This window comes from Peromyscus maniculatus, chromosome 11 (assembly GCF_049852395.1).
Source record: "Peromyscus maniculatus bairdii isolate BWxNUB_F1_BW_parent chromosome 11, HU_Pman_BW_mat_3.1, whole genome shotgun sequence".
Lineage (NCBI taxonomy): Eukaryota > Metazoa > Chordata > Mammalia > Rodentia > Cricetidae > Peromyscus > Peromyscus maniculatus.
In genome coordinates this window covers 81156092-81175294 of record NC_134862.1, presented here as the reverse complement: position 1 = coordinate 81175294, position 19203 = coordinate 81156092, and the positions used below count along the sequence as shown (strand labels likewise).

The following is a 19203-nucleotide window of genomic DNA, read 5'->3' as shown; positions in this document are numbered from 1 at the left end:
CCTCCATATTTGAGAGCTGGGAGGATCAACAGGCATAGCATGAGTACACAACACTCAGATAAGAGTCAGTTATAATTAGTCAAAATAAGTCAAGAGATGTTGAGAGCAATGAGGCAGGGAAGGACTGGGTAGCAGAAATCCTATGTCACTCTCCATAACTATAGAAATTCTTATGTCACATTTTTTTTAAAGACACCAACAACCTGCACAGCAGCATACCATTTTTTCCCAGATATTTTTACTTTATGTCATCTTTATTAAGATTTAGGTTACTCTGAATCAATACTTTAGAAATCTAAATCAAACACAAAATGTCAAGCAGGTGGGGACATGGCCATCCATTGCTTCACTAGTACTTTTCCTATTAGCACATACTTAAACTTTGAATAAAAAAAAATTCCTCACTTTTTGACTAAAGTACCTCTGAGTGTCTGTGTATAAATGTTGTCATCTGAAAATGGGCTTATTAGTACTATCCATCTTATAGGGTATCATGGGATTGAACAAAGTAGTAATTGTAGAGGACTTAGAATTATGTCAGACATATAGTGATTGCCTCATACATGGTTAATGTTTGCTCTTATTGATGGGAGATAGGAGAAAAATCAAAGGAGAAGGGTTGATCAAATAGATACAAAATAAGAGGAAAAAGGAAAATAATCAAATCAATACAGAAAAGACTTGTAGAGAGAATGAGCAAGAAGCAAGGTGGTGGACTCTTCTGTAAAATGGTCTGTCCCTAGAGGATGACTATGTGGCTCTAGGACACATGGAAGACAATCAGTCACAGAGTTCACTAAGCAATGAGAACATTGAATCAGAGCATAAGACTGGAAGTCTTGGTTTTGAAAAAGCTTCTTCAGCACAAAGAAGTCATGATTCACTATCTCCAACTTCCTTGAACCAGTGATTCCAGGGAAAATGGAGATGTCTACATGCATTTCTCCATCAGCCTTGGCCATCTCGTTGCTCTGATTGCTGGGGAGGGGCAGGAAAGCAGGACCATGCCCAACACTGAACCACTCTACCGGGGACCACTCTACCAGGGATGGCAGCAGGAGGAATCTAGAGCATATCTTGCTCTTGTGCTCTCAGGAAGTATCTGTAAAATAACCCTAAGAGGGGGAAACATAGGTACACTTAGGGTGATCCATACTTCTGACTTCTTTGAAAACAAGGCTCACTCCCTGTTTTGAGGATCCCTGAAAAACTGAATATCTCATCCCTGGTTTCCTTTACAGAACCCCAATAGCCTGTACTCAAGCTCAAACTGCTACCACCATCCCACAAACAACCAAGTCCTGTCCAGGTTCTCTGTACAACAGAACTCAGACCCTTCTTAACAAGCATGAAACACAAGTGTGAAACACAGCAACAGAATTAGCTAACATATATATGATTTTGAGACAGGGTCTCACTATGTCTAGAGGACTGGCCTGGAACTCAATATGTAGACCAGAATGGCCTAGAATTCCCCTGCCTCTGTCTCCTAAATGCTGGAATTAAAGATGTATATCACCATACTTGGCTAATTTTTCAAGCATATTCAGACAAATACACACACCTACACACACACACACACACACACACACACACACACACACACACACACCATCACCACCACCACCATTACCATCACTACCAACAACAATAGACTAGGAATCAGCAATCATTTGTCACTGACATCTCTCATATCAGTGATCTCAATTCCTCAATAAAAAGATACAGACTAACAGAATGGATATGAAAACAGATCCATCTTTCTGCTGCATCCAAGAAAGACACCCCAATGTCAAAAATAGACATTATCTTAGGGTAAAGGGATGGAAAAAGATATTCCAAGAAGATGGACCTAAGAAACAAGCTGGTGTAGTCATTTTAGTATCAGAAAAATTAGACTTCAAATGAAAACTAATCAAAAGAGATAGGGAAGGACACTACATACTCATTAAAGGAAACATCTACCAAGAGGACATTGAAATTGTTAACAACTATGCCCAAACACAAGGGTACCCAAGTTTGTAAAAGAAACACTACTACAGCTTAAGTCACACATTGACCCTCACAAACTGATAGTGGGAGACCTTAATACCCAACTCTCACCAACAGACAGGTCATCCAGACAAAACTAATCAGAGAAATGATAGCACTAACACATTATAAACCAAATGGACCTAACAGATATTTACAATAAATTTCACCCAAAAGAATACACCTACTTCTCTGCACCTCATGGAGCTTTGTCCACACACTTGGATATAAAGCAAGTCCCAATAGATACAAGAAAATTGAAATAACTCCCTATATCTTATCATATCACCATAGATTAAAGCTGGATATAAACAACAACAAACAAACAAACAAACCAAACAAACCCAGAAGCAACAGAAAGCTTACAAACCTGTGGAACTGAACAACTGTCTACTGAATGGAAATAGACCAAGACAGAAATTAAGAAAGACTTTCTAGATTCCAATGAAAAATGAATATACCCAACTTAAGGGACGCAATGAAAGTGTCTCTAAAAGGCCTAAAAACAAACAAACAAACAAACACCTGGAGAGATCTCACACTAGCGATTTAACAGCAACCTAAAAGTGCTAGAACAAAAAGAGGTAATCACCCACAAGAGGAGTAGATGCCAAGAAATAAACTCAGGGCTGAAATCAATAAAATAGAAACAAAGAGAACAATTCAAAAAAAAATCAATGAAACAGAGTTGGTCCTTTGAGACAATCAACATGATAGACAAGCACTTATTCAAAATAAAAGGCAGAGCTAGAATATCCAAATGAACAAAATCAGAAATGAAAAGGGGAAGCATAAAAACAGACACCTGAGGAATTCCAGATAATCAAAGTATATTCTTAAGAAACTTGTAGAAAATACTCAATAAAATACTTGCAAACTGAACCCAAGAACATATCAAAAAGATCATCCACCATAATCAAGTAGGCTTCATCCTAGAAGTGCAGGGATGATTCAATATATAAAAACCAATAAATATAATCCACCATATAAACAAACTAAAAGAAAAAAAAACACATGATTATCTCATTAGATGCAGAATAGGCCTTTGGCAAAGTCCAACACCCCTTCATGATAAGAGTCCTGGAGAGAGTAGAGATACAAGGGACATATCTAAACATAATAAAAGTAGTTTTCAGCAAGCCCACAGGCAACATCAAATTAAATGGAGAGAATCGCAAAGGATTTCAATTAAAATCAGGAACAAGACAAGCTTGTCTACTTTCTCCATACCTGGGCAGTAAGACACCTAACGGAGATCTAGGGTATACAAATTGGAAAGGAAGAAGCCACAATATCTTTATTTGCAGATGATATAGTAGTATACATAAGTGACACTAGAAATTCCACCAGGGAACTCCTACAGGTAATAAACACCTTCAGCAAAGTAGCTGGATACAGAATTAACTCACAAAAATCAGTAGCTCTCATATAGAAAGCAGGGAAACAACACCTTTCACTATAGCCTCAAATAATAGAAAATATCTTCTTGGGTTAACTCTAATCAAACAAGTAAAAGACTTGTATGATTAAAAACTGTAAGATATTGAAGAAAGAAATAGATAAAAATATCAGAAGATGGAGAAATCTCCCATGGTTATGGACCAATAGGGTTAACGTAGTAAAATTATCATTCTACAAAAAGCATTCTACAGATTCAATGCAACCCTCATCAAAATTCCAACACAATTGTTCACAGAACTTGAAAGGACAATTCACAACTTCATATGGAAAAACAAAACAAAACAAAAAACTCCAGGATATCTAAAATAATCCTGAACAATAAAAGAAATTTGTGAGGGAGATCTCACCATTCCTGATCTCAAGTAATACTACAAAGCTATAGTAATAAAAATAGCATGGTATTGGCATAAAAAAGACACGTTGATCAATAAAATTGAATTGAAGACCCAGACATAAATCCACAGACTTATGGACAGGTGATTTTTGAAAAAGAAACCAAAATTATACAATGGAAAAAAAAAGAAAGCATAGTCAACATATGGTTCTGGTGTAACTGGATGTTTGTATGTAGAAGATTGCAAATAATTCCATACTTATCACCCTGCACAAAACTCAAGTCCAAGTGGATCAAATACTTCAATATAAAAATCAGATATACTGAACTGATGGAAGAGAAAGTAGGGGATACCCTTGTACTCACTGGCACAGGAGAAGACTTCTTGAATGGAACATGGATAATGTAGGCACTAAGATCAACAATTAATAAGTGGGACTTTATGAAACTGAGAAATTTCTGTAAGGACACTTTCATTCAGACAAAATGGCAGCCTACAGAATGGTGTGGTGATATTTTATTTGTGCTCTAACAAAGCTTGCCTGGGGATCAGGGGAAATTGCCAGCCACTATATTAAACATAGAGATCAGGTAGTGTTAGCATCCACCTTTAATCCTAGCATTCAGGAGGCAGAGATTATTCCGGATCTCTGTGAGTTCAAGACCACACTGGGAACAGAGCCAGGCTTGGTGGCACACTCCTTTAATCCTAGCTCTTTTTTTTTTTGTTATATATATTTTTTATTTTACAATACCATTCAGTTCTACATATCAGCCATGGGTTCCCCTATTCTCCCCCTCCCACGCCCTCCCCTTACCCCCAGCCCACCCTCCATTCCCACCTCCTCCAGGACAAGTCCTCCCCCGAGGACTGTGATCAACCTGGTAGACTCAGTCCAGGGAGGTCCAGTCCCTTCCTCCCAGACTGAGCCAAGCGTCCCTGCATAAGTTCCAGGTTTCAAATAGCCAACTCATGCAATGAGCACAGGACTTGGTCCCACTGCCTAGTTGCCTCCCAAACTGATCAAGCCAATCAACTGTCTCACCTATTCAGAGGGCCTGATCCAGCTGGGGGCCCTTCAGCCTTTGGTTCATAGTTCATGTGTTTCCATTCATTTGGCTATTTTTTTTTTAATAATTGAGTAAAACTGAAATTTATTATATGCCACAGTCGTCCTAGTGACCTCCATGCTATATATATAGCCTCTATGGTTCTATGGGTTGTGGTCTGATTGTTCTTTATTTTATATCTAGAATCCACCAATGAGTGAGTACATACCATGACTGTCTTTCTGGGTTTGGGTTACCTCACTCAGGATGATTTTTTCTAGTTCCATCCATTTGCCTGCAAATTTCATGCTTTCATTGTTTTTCTCTGCTGAGTAGTACTCCATTGTGTATATGTACCACATTTTTTTCATCCATTCTTCCGTTGATGGGCATCTAGGTTGTTTCCAGGTTCTGGCTATTACAAATAGTGCTGCTATGAACATAGCTGAGCATGCATCTTTATGGTATGAATCAGCATTCCTTGGGTATATGCCCAAGAGTGGGATGGCTGGGTCTTGAGGTAGTTCGATTCCTAATTTTCTGAGAAACCACCATCCTGATTTCCACAGTGGTTGTACAAGTTTACATTCCCACCAACAGTGGAGGAGTGTTCCCTTTGCTCCACATCCTCTCCAACATTGGTTGTCATTGGTGTTTTTGATCGTAGCCATTCTAACAGATGTAAGGTAATCCTAGCTCTTTTTAACCATAGAGGTCTGGAGGTCTATACAGACAGACAGGAAGTGACAGAGCTGGGCAGAAAGAGGAAGTGGTGTAGCTGGGCAGAGATAGGAAGTAAGATGTCAGGGCACAGAAAGGTATATAGGCGTGAGTATACAGGAAGTAGCTTGCTTGGGCTGAGGAATTCCTAGCAGTAAGAGCTTGTGGCTGGCTTGTTCTGTCCCACTGATCTTTCAGCTTTCACCTCAATATCTTGCTCTGAGTTTTTTTTATTAATAAGACTGTTTAGCAATTCATGTTACAGTGTGGGAAAAGACTTTTAGCAACTTATCATTTAATAGAGAACTAATATCTAAAATATATAAAGAACTCAAGAAACCAGGTATCAGAAAACCAAATAATCCAGTTTAAAAAATGGACTACAGATCTAAACAGGGGATTCTCCATAGAGAAAACTCAAATGACTGAGAAACTCTTAAAGAATTGTTCAATATCCTTAGCCATCAGTAAAATGCAAATCAAAACTACTTTGAGATTCCACCTTACACCTGTCAGAATGGCTAAGATTAATAACACTAGTGACAGCTCTTGTTGGAGAGGATATGGAATAAAGGGAATGCTTATCCATTGCTGGTGGGAGTGCCAATTATACAGTCATTATAGAAATCAATATAGCAGCTCTTCAGAAAGTTGGGAATCTATCTACCTCAAGATCCATTTGTACTGTTCTTGGTCATATACCCAAAAGATGCTTCATATGACTACAGGGACATTTGCTTAACCATGTTTATTGCTGTTCTATTCATAATAGCCAAAAAACAAGAAACCACCTAAGATGTCCCTTAAGAGAAGAATGAATGAAGAAATTGTACATTTTCTCAATGGAGTATTTCTCAGCTTTTAAAAAACTTGACATTATGAAATTTGTAGACAAATAGATGGAACTAGAAAATAATCATCCTGAGTGAGGTAACCCAGAAAGATATATGGTATGCATTCACTTATATGCAGATATTAGTCATTAAATAAATGATTACCAACCTATAATCTACAGACCCAGAGAGTTTAGGTACAGAGGAAGGTAAAAGAGCAGGGCACATGAATCTCTCTGGGAGGAGGAAAATAAAATGGATTTTATGGGCAGATTAGGCACAGAGTTGGGACAGAAACAGGAGGGGAGGATCTGTTGGGAAGGGGGAAGGGAGAAAAGGTTGAGGGAGGGAATGCAGGGAGAGACAGCTAGAATTGAGGGGCATTTGAGGAATAACATGAAAATCTAGTGCAGTGGAAACTTTCTAAAATATATGAAGGCAATCCTAATGAGGCCTCCTGATAATTGGGGAGATAGGGTCCCGACTGGCCATCTCTTGTCACCAAATGAGGCTTCCAGTACCAGGACTGGGTTTCACTTAGTTAAGTTGTTGGACTAGAGAGTCTCATGGAAATCCCCAAATGACCCAGGCTGTTGCTAAGACAAGGGTTTGCTCTCCACAAACTGATAGTGGGGCCCCATTTTGGAGGCTAACACCAACACAAGTCATGGAGAAACCTAGCTGGTGCCTATGTGGAGCCTTTACCCCCATGTTCTACTGTCTCTGGTATAGGAAGGGACTCTGCAGGCTACCAAAGGAGAAAGTAAACACTGACAAAGCCTCAAAACCTTTGGCCTACGATCTGTCCCCCATGAAAGACACGCCAGGGCAATGGTGGCAGAGAACTTGTGGGAGTGGCCAACCGATGTCTGCTTTGACTTAAAGCTCACTCATGAGATGGAACCCATACTGGACACTGCTTGTGTGACCCAGAGACTAGAGAGCCCAGAGACCTAGGGTAAAATCAAACACTACTTGTCTTAAAAAAAAAAATGACTCTTAAGGATATTCTGCTCTACTCATACATAAGTGCCTTTCTTAACGTTCATCAGATAGGCTTCCTCCTGTGGCAGACAGGAACAGATGCAGAGACCCACAGGCAGACATTATGAGGAGAGAGAGTCCTCGGAACACACACACAGTTCCTTGGAACACACACAGTTCTAAATGGGAAGTCTCCATCAAATCCCTCCCCTTAGAGCTCAGGGAACCCCACGGAGTAGGAGGCAGAAAGAGTATAAGTGACAGAAGTGATAGAGGACACCAGGAGAACAAGGCTTCCTGAGTCAACTCAGCAAGGCTCATATGAGCTCACAGAGACTGACACAGCAAGCTCAGAGTCCTCTGCGAATATGTTATAGCTTTCAGCTTAGTCTTTTACAGGACTCCTGTGTGTTGAACTAATGGGTCTGATTCTTATGTCTGCTCTTGTGCTCTTTCCCTTCTCTTGGATTACATTGTCCAGCCTGAGTGTTATGGCTTTTGTTTCCTCCTATTATATTTTATCTTGTAATGTTTGCTTGTTATCTTTAGAAGCCTGTTTTCTTCTCACGAGAGACAGAAAGGGAGTGGATCTGGAGAGGAGGGGAGTCAGGGAGGAACTGGGAGGAGTTTAGAGAGGGGAAACTGTAATCAGGACATATTGTATGAGCAAAGAATCTATTTTCAATAAATGGGGAAAAAAAGAAAATAAAAAGAGGCATTGGTTCTCCAGTAACTGATGGAAGCAGATGCAGAGATCCACAGCCAAACACCAGGCTGAGCTCCAGGAGTCCAGTTGAAGAGAGAGGAGAGGGATTCTATGAGCAAGGGACATCGATATCATGATGGGGAAACCTACAGAGACAACCAAAGCAAACTAGTGGGAACTCATGAAATTTAGACCAACAGCCGTGGAGCCTGAATGGGACTGGATTAGGCCCTCTGCATAAGCGAGACAGTGTGTAGCTTCATCTGCATAAGGGGCTCCCTGACAGTAGGATCAGGACCCATCCCTGGTGCATGAGCTGGCATTTTGGAGCCCACTACCTATGGTGGGACACCTTGTACAGCCTTGATGGGGGGGTGTTGGACCTGCCTCTACTGAATGTGCCAGGGAGGTCTTACCTTCTTATAGGAGGGAATGGGGAGTGGGAGGGAAGGCTGGAGGGGTGGGAGGAGAGAATAGGGGGATCTGTGATTGGTATGTAAAATGAATAATAAAATTTCTTAATAAAAAACAAGAATCTTGGTTCTTATCCTACTTGCTATTGCGTTCCATTATATGATTCTGGTGCCTAGTATTAACTAATTAACTATCCAACAAAACATTTTATTAACTGCCTACTATGTCCCAGACATATTATGGAGACAAGACCAGCTAAGGTAAGAGAATTAAATAAAGAGATGGAAATGCAAAAGAAAAATCAAACTGAAATGACACTGGAAATGAAAAACTTATGTCAAATAAATACTTTGGTGGAAAGCCTCACCAACAAATTGGATCATGGGGAGGAGGAGAGAGTATCAGGAATCGAAGGCATAGTTAGGAACTGAACTATCAAGTGGAAGGTGATTGGTTTATTGGTTTAATGAAATAAAGCACATAGTTTGGATCTTAAGTCCTTCCTGTAGTTAAATGTTGTGAGTGTAATATAAACAGCAACCCAGGATGTGCTGCTGAAAATAGATCAAAGGCACGTGTCAATGCATTCCCAAGCATAATTTTTAAGTTTTATGGGGAAAGGAGGAGTTAATTCTCAGAACTTACAGGTTTGCAGGCAAAGGAACCAGATCCACAGGTGGTGCTGAGCCATCTCCGGCAGGCTGGAGTCTTCTCGAGGAGAAGTCTAGGAGACTCTCTATTTCACTTGTGGTGTTTCCGGAAGCTTGAGAGAGGAAGTGTGAGCTGATTAAGAAGCGTTTGCTCTTGCTCTGCTTACACGTGTTTTCCACTGCATGACCACAGTGCCTACTAGCCTGTTAACTGTTAATTAATTAATTATTCAGCAGTAATAAAGTAATTGACTGCTTTCCTTTTGTGGGGTTTATTTTTTTTCCTTTTTGGAGGGATCCATAATTACACAGGAAATTTCAATAAATGGTGATATGTGTTGCAGCAGCAAGAAAAACAAGGACCTCTGAGAGGGGAGGTATCTACTCCAGGGTAGGGTAAGTTGGAGATTTCTGAAAGAAGTTGACAATTTAGCTGAGACAAATATGCAGAATAAATTAGGATTATCAGCCAAAGGGTTAACTATATTTTGAATCACAAGAATAAATTGTCCATAAGCACTGTATCCCTCCCACTAACCCACCATCCTCTAGGTAAGTTAACTCCCCAACTCATGAAGGGACATCAGTTGTCTCTAAGACTGAATTACATGTAGCCCTTAGTGAGACAAGACCAGCTGAGCGGAGAGAACACCAAGGCCCAGTCTGAACGCTCAGTGTAGGTGTGCCAAACTCATTCCGAAAGGCAGACACACATTTCCAGATGGCAAGCCAGAGTTAGAGCCAAAGCTAGATCTAAAGTCAGCCAGAGCCAAACAAGATCCAGAGTGGAAGCCAGAGCCAGAGTGTAAACAGATTCAAGCCCAGAGCTGGTCTAGACAGGTGCTCACCATTCGAGAGCACAGGAAGAAATGCTCAGTGTCCGAGGAACTCCAAGCTGCAAGGCAGGGTTCTAGGAACCAGGAAAGGAACACGAGAGATGACTGATAATCTCCAGCAATAAATGGACCTATTCCTGGTAGTGACTATTATTGAAGATGGTATCCCACTTTCAGAGTAGGATCAGAGAGACAGAGCTTAGTACCCTAAACACAGAGGGAAATGATAACTCAACTTTACTATAACCTAATCCCTCTGGAACACTGCAAACACTCATTGAAACAAGAAAAGTCACCTAAGAGAAATGAAGCCTGACACTGGAGCTGTAGCTCCAGTGCAAATTCGCAAATAACATGAAAAATCAAGATAAGTTATCTTGTGCTGGAGAGATGGCTCAGTGGTTAGGGCTGTCTGCTCTTTCAGAGGACCTGTGTTTGATTCCCAGTACCTACAACTGTCTGTAACTCCTATTTCAGGGGATCAATCACTGTCCTTTGGCTTCTGAAGGCAGTGCACACACACACACACACACACACACACACACACACACACACACACACACACACGCCAGACAATCATACCTAGAAAATAAAAATGAGGGGGAAAACCCCATTTCTTCCTTAAACTACTCACCCCAGAGTAGTGATTCCTGATCAAAGTGACTTAGAAATAATTTTTAATAGAATGATTATGAATATGTTCTCATTTCCTTGACATATTCAAAGAAGTGAAAACCCATTTAAAGAAATGAAAGTAGACATGAATAGATAGCTTAAGGAAATAAGGAAGCTAATGTCAGATATGAAAGTGGAATTAAAGAAAGAGATAGAAAAACCAAACTGAAATGATGCTGGGAATGAAAAACTTAAGTGAAATAAATAATGCAGTGGAAAGCCTCTCCAACTATCAATCATGGGGGAAGAGAGAGTAACAGGGATTGGAGGCACAGTAAGGAATTGAGATATTAAGTCAAAGTTAATGATTGGTGTTTAATAAAGTAAGTGTGTGGAATGTATGGTATCCTTAGGACACCATGGAAAGTCCAAATTTATGAATTGTGGCTTAGAGGATGTTGAATTCCATGCCAAAGTTGTTGAAAATATTTTCTACATAATTGTAGCAAAAATATTTCCACCTTAAGGGAAACAGAGGTCCATCTATGTACAAAAAGGTACATAAAACACCAAATAGGTGTGACTAGAAAAAAAGTCTCCTCCATTTTAGATCATAGTTAAAACACTCAAATATACAACAAAGGAATTGTATTGAAAGCTGAAATACACTAAAGACATTGAGGAAGACACTAGGAGATTGCAAACCTCCTCACGTTCATAAATTGGAAGAGTTAATATTGTGAAAATGACCATTTCCCTCAAACCAATCGACAGATTTTCAATGCAGTCTATATCAAAATTCCAACTTTATTTTCTATATTAATGGAAAAGCAATCTTAAAATTCATACAGAAGCGCAAAAGACTCTGGATAGGCAAAACAATTCTGGATAAGAACGATAGAGGGTGGATGGGGGAGGGGCTTGTGAGCCCTCCTGCCCAGCTGAGGAGCCAGTGACAATTCATGATTGCTGCAGAAAGGACAGCTATTTTTCTTTGGGGGTGTGGCCACTGGTAAGTTGTCCATGCTCCAGTGTATAGCCCCACATTCATGCATTTCTGTCCCACATTCGTGCTTACCTGAGCAGCACTGATTGGATTCAGTGGATATCTATGTCTTTGTCTATATCTATCTATCTATAGCTATATGTGTGTGTTCATATTTGTTGGGGTTTGGGGGTCAGCAGGTTTAGAGAGAGTTGGAAGGGGATGATTATATACATGCATGACATTCTCAAAGAATAAATTTTTAAAAATTTAAAAAAATTTTAAAGAAGAATATCAAGGGTCTCACCCTACCTGATTTCAGGTTATACTGAAGAGTCATAGTAGTAAAAACTGCAGAATGGTACTGGTACAAAAACAGACGTATAGATATTTGGGATTAAACTGAGAACCTGTCTTAGTTAGAGTTTCTATTGCTATGAAGGGACACCATGACCATTGCAACTCTTATAAAAGAAAACATTTAATGGGGTGGCTTACAGTTTCAGAAATTTACTTCATGGTGGCATGTATGGTGCTGGAGGAGCTGAGAGTTTTGCACTTTGATATATAGGCAACAGGAAGTGGTCTGAGGCACTGGGCATGGGTTTGAGCATATATGAGACCTCAAAGCCCATCTCTACAGTGACACACTTCCTCCAAGAAGACCACACCCACCCCAACAAGACCACACCTCCTAATAGTGCCTCTCCCTTTGGGGGGCATTTTCTTTTGAACTACCATAGAACCCATAATACAAGCTCTCACAATTATACTCACCTGAGTTTTGGTAAGCAGAGCTGGGAAAATCATTTATCTACAAAGAGAAGAATGAAACTAGATCCACAGCTCTCACCCTGTACGGAAATCAACTCCAAATGGATCAAAGTTCATATGTGACACTTTAAACTCTGGGACTGCCAGAAGAGAATGTAGGGAAAATACTACAAGATACAGGCATAGGCAAAAGCTTTCTGGATAGGACTCTAGTTGCTCAGGAAATATGACCAACCACTGACAAATGGGACTTCATGAAATTAAAAATCTTCTGTATAGCAAAGACAACAGTTTATTGAATGAAGAGATAGTTTAAAGAATGGAAGGAAGTCTTTGCAGCCTGTATATCTGACAGGAGACTGATATTTGTAATATACAAATAATTTAAAAAGCAAAAAATTAAGGAAACAATTCAATCCAAAAAACTGGCTTAGTTCCTAAACTTGAAAAAAAGCAATACAAATAGCCAATATATGCTTTAAAAATGTGATCAATATCCTTATCCGTCAGGGAAATGCAGACTAGAATGTCTGGCATTACATTGGTATGGCTTTTGTTAAGAACACAGATGATAGCAAATGCTGGCTAGGATGTGGAAAAATGAATCCTTCTTCATGGTTGGTAGGAGTGTAAACTGGTGTAGCCATTATGAAAATCATTGTGGATCCCTCAGAAAGCTAGAGATAGGATCTACTACATGATCTGCTATTAGGCACACACCCAAAGGACTCTATATCTCACCACAGAGATACTTGTCCATCCATGTTTATTGCTGCTAGATTCACAACTGCAAGAAAATGGAGTCAGCCTTGATGCCTATGGACTTATGAACATATAAAGAAAATATGATGTATGTACACAAAGAAAACTGAAGTGATGCAAATTTCCAGGAAATGTATAGAATTGGAAAAAACTATAGTAAGACAAGTATCCTAGGCTCAGAAGGACGCTACTTAATGTTCTCTTGCACACACAGTTTCTAGTTTCCATTTGTACAAATTGCATTTTTGTGGGAGTGAGTGTATGTAGAGACCGGGAAACTAGACAGGGGCCCAGGAGACTGGGAAAGAGAGGTTTTAAAGGACATGGGGCAGTAGGACACAGATACGGAAATGGAAGGGAAATGTGGGGGTGGAAAGTTTAAAGTGGGGAGGTGGGGACGGGGAGATGAAGAGACAAGAGTCAACTAAAATCAACAATGTGTGAAAAATTCACTAAGAAAATCTGGCTGGGCGGTGGTGGCGCATGCCTTTAATCCCAGTACTCGGGAGACAGAGGCAGGTGGATCTCTGTGAGTTCGAGGCCAATCTGGTCTACAGAGCGAGTTCCAGAATAGGCCCCAAAGCTACAAAGAGAAACCATGTCATGAAAAAAAGACAAAAAAAAAAAAGACAAAAAAAAAAAAAAAGAAATCTGATACTTGGAAAGCTAAATTTAAAAAAATAATAAGAAAAAGAGATTGATGAAGCTGGAGAGATCACTTAACAATCATGCACACCTGTAAGATGTTATTGCTGAAGAGGCCACATACTTTAGTCACAGAACAAAGGAAAATAAAACTGGAATTAGGGTGGAAACCTCCTCTCTCTTGGCTAGCCCTCATAATGCTGGAAGGTGCTGATGGGTACAAATTGTCATAAACAGTCTTACTCAACCGGGGACCCTGAATGCACACTAGTGACCAGCCAGGAAAAATGTGTCTGTCCCTTGGTGCCATGGTGGCAAGTCTGTCATGCCTGAAACACCCACTTTAAGATTGGATTTGAGTTTAACTCCCAAGGCGAAATCCTGCATCTAATACTATTAACATTTCCAAAAGCCTTTGGCTGGAGGGTCATAGGCCTTAGCAGAGAAGCTACTGCTATTGTTTAGTAAATGGACATCATGTGTCCCTTGAATTACCTTTTAAATGTCTGTGTTTAGGTCCATAATATTGTGGTACTGTACTCTTTGTTTTAGTTAGAAGAATTCTTTTTGCAGTGGGCTGTGGCAACTTCAGATGTTGATCAACTGCTAAGAAGTGACTCAGTCATAATTGAGGCATCTACATCATTTCCTCTAAGGCCCAGGGAACATTGCTGGAGGAAGGGTTAGAAAGGCCGTGTGAGCCAGAGGAAGAGCAGGTGTGTTACGGAATGCTGACTTCCAGGCATGATGTGGACGCTACACTTTTGAACTCCAAGCAGCTCTGATTTTCTGCACAAGATGTACATCAGATTGGGCCCATCAATATCCTGTCATGGAGCATGGATAGGATCAGAAGGCTCACCCTTCTCTGGAAATTATACACAGTGAATGGTTTACAGGGAAGGAAGAGACTTTTTTTTTTCAATGATATAGTCATTTATTGTGATTTCTTTTATTGTTTTATTAAAAAAACAAAACTCGGGAGTAAATATTAGGGAATAAACCTGAAAGATCCACCGAGTGACAGAGACACAATCACCTGCCCTCTACTACACTTCCCGGATTGAAAAGCCTGAGCAACCCCTCGGCTGCTCCTCTTCCCCCTTCTATCATCACTGAATCAGCCAGGAAACTCTATGGTCCACTCTGTCCAGCTCATGGACCCCACACTCTGAACCGAGGTCAGACTCTATTGGAGGTCTTGGAGCAATCAACACAAACAAATCTCCCCCAACAGCCTGTAGTAAGGCACACTCTCACCCATACTCTTATAAACAACCTTAATGAAACTCACTGGGAGGGGATAAAAGGTATCAGAGACTAAGGAGAACTTACTAAGAGGAGGAAGGGGATGAGATGGTAATGGGGGAGTGACTGTGATCAAAATTTATCATATGTATACATGAAAAGTCAATGAAACCTTTATTATATATATTATATAGGCTATGGGATAGTCTGTATGTCAAATGTGTTGCTCTGATTGGTTAATAAATAAAACACTGACTGGCCAGTAGCCAAGCAGTAAGTATAGGTTGAACAAGCAGAGAAGAGAATTCGGGGAAGTGGAAGGCTGAGGCAGAGAGATACTGTAGCCGCCACCATGACAAGGAAGATGTAAGGTACCGGTAAGCCATGAGCCACGTGGCAAAGTATAGATTAATAGAAATGGGTTAATTTAAGATATAAGAACAGTTAACAAGAAGCCTGAACCATTAGGCCAAACAGTTTAAATAATATAAGTGTCTGTGTGTTTATTTTATAAGCAGGCTGTTGGACTGCTGGGGCTTGGCGGGACTCGGAGAGAAACCTCGAACCCCCCCCCCCCCCCTCTCTCTCTCTCTCTCTCTCTCTCTCTCTATATATATATATATATATATATATATATATATATATATATATATATATATATATATTTCTGTTCTAGGCTAGCCTGGTCTATATAGTGAGTTCCAGGACAGCCAAGGACACAAGTGATACCATGGAGAGACAAACACACACACACACACACACACACACACACACACACTAAAAATTAGAAAAGAAGAGATTAAACTATTTATACTTGCAAATAACATGATTCTATACTTAAATGAGCCTACAGACAAACCACCAGAAAATGTTTGGATCTTAAACACTTTTAGTAAAGTGGTAGGATACAAAATCAGTATACAAAAAAAAATCAGTATCTTTTATATATGCCAATAACAAACTTACTGAGAAAGAAATTAGGAAAAGTATCCCACTAACAATGGCTTATAAAATACATCTAAGAATAAATTTAACCACTGAAGTGAAAGACCTCTGCAAGGAAAATTTGAAGACACTGGGAAAAAAATTGAAGAAGACATTGGATTATAGAACAACCTGCCATGCTTATGGGTTAGCAGAATTAATAATTGTGCTTATCGTTATACTGCCAAGAATAATTACAAATTCACACAATTTCCATAAAGAGCTCAACAATTTTTTTCACATAACTTGATAAAACAGTGGGATAAAACTTGGAAATGTAAAAGATCAGTCAGTGTAATTCTAAACAGAAAGAGTACAGCCTGAATTCTCACATTACCTGACTTCCAACTACTACAGTGTTATAGTGACTAAGGCAGCAGTATTGAGACAAAAACAGACGGGAAGACCGGTGGAGCATGATAAAAGACATAGAGATAAACCCACCATCTATGGTCACTTAATCTTTGTTGAAGGTGTCAAAAGACATCCAGGTTTTGTTCTTCTCAAAAATTTTCATTCACACAACCAATGGCAGTGTGCACTGGCTAGTTTTTATGTCAACTTGACACAGGCTAGAGTTATCAGAAAGGAGGGAACCTCAGTTGAGGAAATACCTCCATAAGACACAGCTGAAAGGCATTTTCTTAATTAGTGATTGATGGGGAGGGTCCAGCCCTTTGTGGGTGGGGTCACCCCTAGGCTGGCGGTCCCAGGTTCTATAAGAAAACAGGTTGAGCAAGCCATGACGAGCAAAGTAGTGTATCCTCCCATGGCCTCTTCATCAGCTCCTGTCTACAGGTTCCTGCCCTGTTCCAGTGACTGTCTTTATTTCCTTCAGTGATGGACTGCGATGTAGAAGTGTAAGCCAAATAAACCATTTCATCCCCAATTTACTTTTGGTCATGGTGTTTCATCACAGCAATAAAAACCCTAACCAGGACACAGTGATAGTAGTATTTATCATTTAAAAAATCTGTAGGGTCTCCCTGGCCAATAACTCCTAGAGGCAACCCACCATTAGTTCTGGGCTTTTCATTTAACAGCCTTATAGCTTTTGGGAGCCTCTTTTCCAACCCATGTAAGATACCTTTAAAATAATACATACAAAACAACTCCTTTTTATTTTTATTTTTTTTTAGATATTTCTTTTAATTTTGTCAGACACTCAGAAGTTAGCATAAAAAAAAACAAAGAAAAACAAAACCACCACCACCACCACCACCACCACCACCACCACCACCACCACCACAACAACAACAACAACAACAACAACAAAAAACCCCAAAAAACTCATGTAATAATACCTCTTAACAGACGGCGAATGGGTTCTCGAGAACGCCACACTAGTTCATCTGAGTCATCAACTGATAGGAGTTAGCAGCTAAGGTAAACTGTTAGCAAGCTCCCACACAGAAGAAAGATTTGTCCCTTCCACAGCGGGGTCTGGTTTCCTCATCCCTGCGCACCTCTGTGGTGCATTTCCTCACCTCCTTGGGCTTAGCAGGAACAGCTCGGGCAGTTTGGGTCAGGCCCAAGGAGGAACAGCGGGGTTTCCTGCCACAGTTGTGCGTGCCTGGGTCTGATAGGCTCTTGGTCAGAACTGTCGCTGCAGCCGCTCCAGTTATCTCTCCGTCAGCCACACCTGACTCTGGGAAAGTTCTAGGCCAGGCAAACAATTTCTACCCCCAGCCTATTATTATTATTTTTTCTGGTAGGAGAAAGATGTACACAATTTCATTTACTCAGGGTAATTATTGTCCTCCTTCAGGACAATCTTAGCCCTCTTGTGTTGTTTAAATACTTATGTCTTCTATTAATACAACTTTTTTTTTCATCTTTTTTGGTAGGAACTTGGTATTTGGTTCAACACAAATCTTGCATATTTGTCTTCAGGTGACATGGAAAGGTCTCTCTCTCTCTCTCTCTCTCTCTCTCTCTCCTCTTTCTTTCTCTTTTCTTATTTGTTTTAGATTAGCACTTTATAAACATAATTTATATGCCATTCTAAGTCATTTAGATCCACCAAATCCTCTACTAACTCATAAAATCCATGTTCCATATGGGGCTCACCAGGCTACTGAAGCACCGCTCTAGTCCAGAGGGCTCTGGGAACCCCCCTTTCTCAATACTCTGCCAAACAATGTCCTATACTGGGCCTCATGCACCACCTCTACCATGGTTAGTTTCTTTCTTATCACTTACCTCAGTTTACCCTCTCCGCTGTCTGACTCTTCCCATAGGTGATTCCCAGAATGAGCTCTTACAGATGTGGTAAGTGTTCTCTTTCCTTTTAGTGGGTGCAGAGTTACTTACAGATGCATGGATGACTGACTCCAGGGCAGCTCAATCAGTCACCCAAGCGGTGACGTCAAAGCTGCATCCCTGGAGCTCCGTACTTGACTTGCATCTAGCCACAGGCGAGAGTCTGCCCCTCAGCAGTTGTGTGTTGTTTCTACAAACCAGGGGAAAGGTCTTGGGGATCTTGATGAAAGGTTAGAACTCTCTGAGACTTGTGAATTGTCTACTCTGGGAACCTAATGAGCTTCACTTACCCTCTCAAGGAGGGAATGTTTTGACTCAAAGGAAATTATTGCACGACATGCATCCTGTACACAAATCAATTTCTAATGGATTGAAGACCCAAAATTAAATCCAGAAATGCAAACTGCTGAGGGAATATACTCTGGGATACAGGTACAGGAATAAAATCTGAATAGAACCTCAGAAGCACAGAAATTAGCCCCAAGAATTAAATGGGATTGCATCAACTCAAAGAGCTTTTGCACAGCAACAGAAATGTCAACGGTACGAATACCCTACAGATCAGGAGAAAATCTGCCATCTACACTCCAGGGGAAGGGTGGATATCTAGAATGTACAAAAGTACTTCAGAAATCAAACAAAGAAACCAATACCTTGCCTCTCAATAAATGTGCAAATGAATTAACCTAACAGTTCTCAAAAGAAGTGTAAATGGCCAATAAATATTTTGAGGAGTGTTCAATATCTTTAGCCATTAGAGAAATGCAAATAACTACTTTGAGGATCCCTCTCACTTTAGTCAGAAGGTGGTCATCATGAAAACCAATACTAAAAAGTGCTGGTGAGCGTGTGAGCAAAGAGGGGTGCTTGTTGACCACTGGTGGGACTCTAAGTGGTGCAACCACTATG

General features: G+C 40.2%; 1 protein-coding gene across 2 annotated transcripts in view; it reads right to left on the bottom strand.

The window, feature by feature from the left end:
- Nucleotides 1-18316, bottom strand: part of Cd84 (CD84 molecule) — a 34221-nt gene extending 15905 nt beyond the window's left edge. The window contains exons 1-2 of one of the 2 annotated variants that reach the window (XM_042258622.2): nt 18235-18316; nt 9179-9296 (exon numbers count right to left, since the gene is read on the bottom strand). In XM_042258622.2, the coding sequence (XP_042114556.1) occupies nt 9179-9224 (46 nt within the window). In that variant the 5' untranslated portion in view covers nt 9225-9296; nt 18235-18316. The remainder of the gene's footprint in view (nt 1-9178; nt 9297-18234) is intronic. The other variant, XM_016008878.3, reaches the window with a different exon arrangement.
- Between the last annotated feature and the right edge of the window lie 887 nt (nt 18317-19203).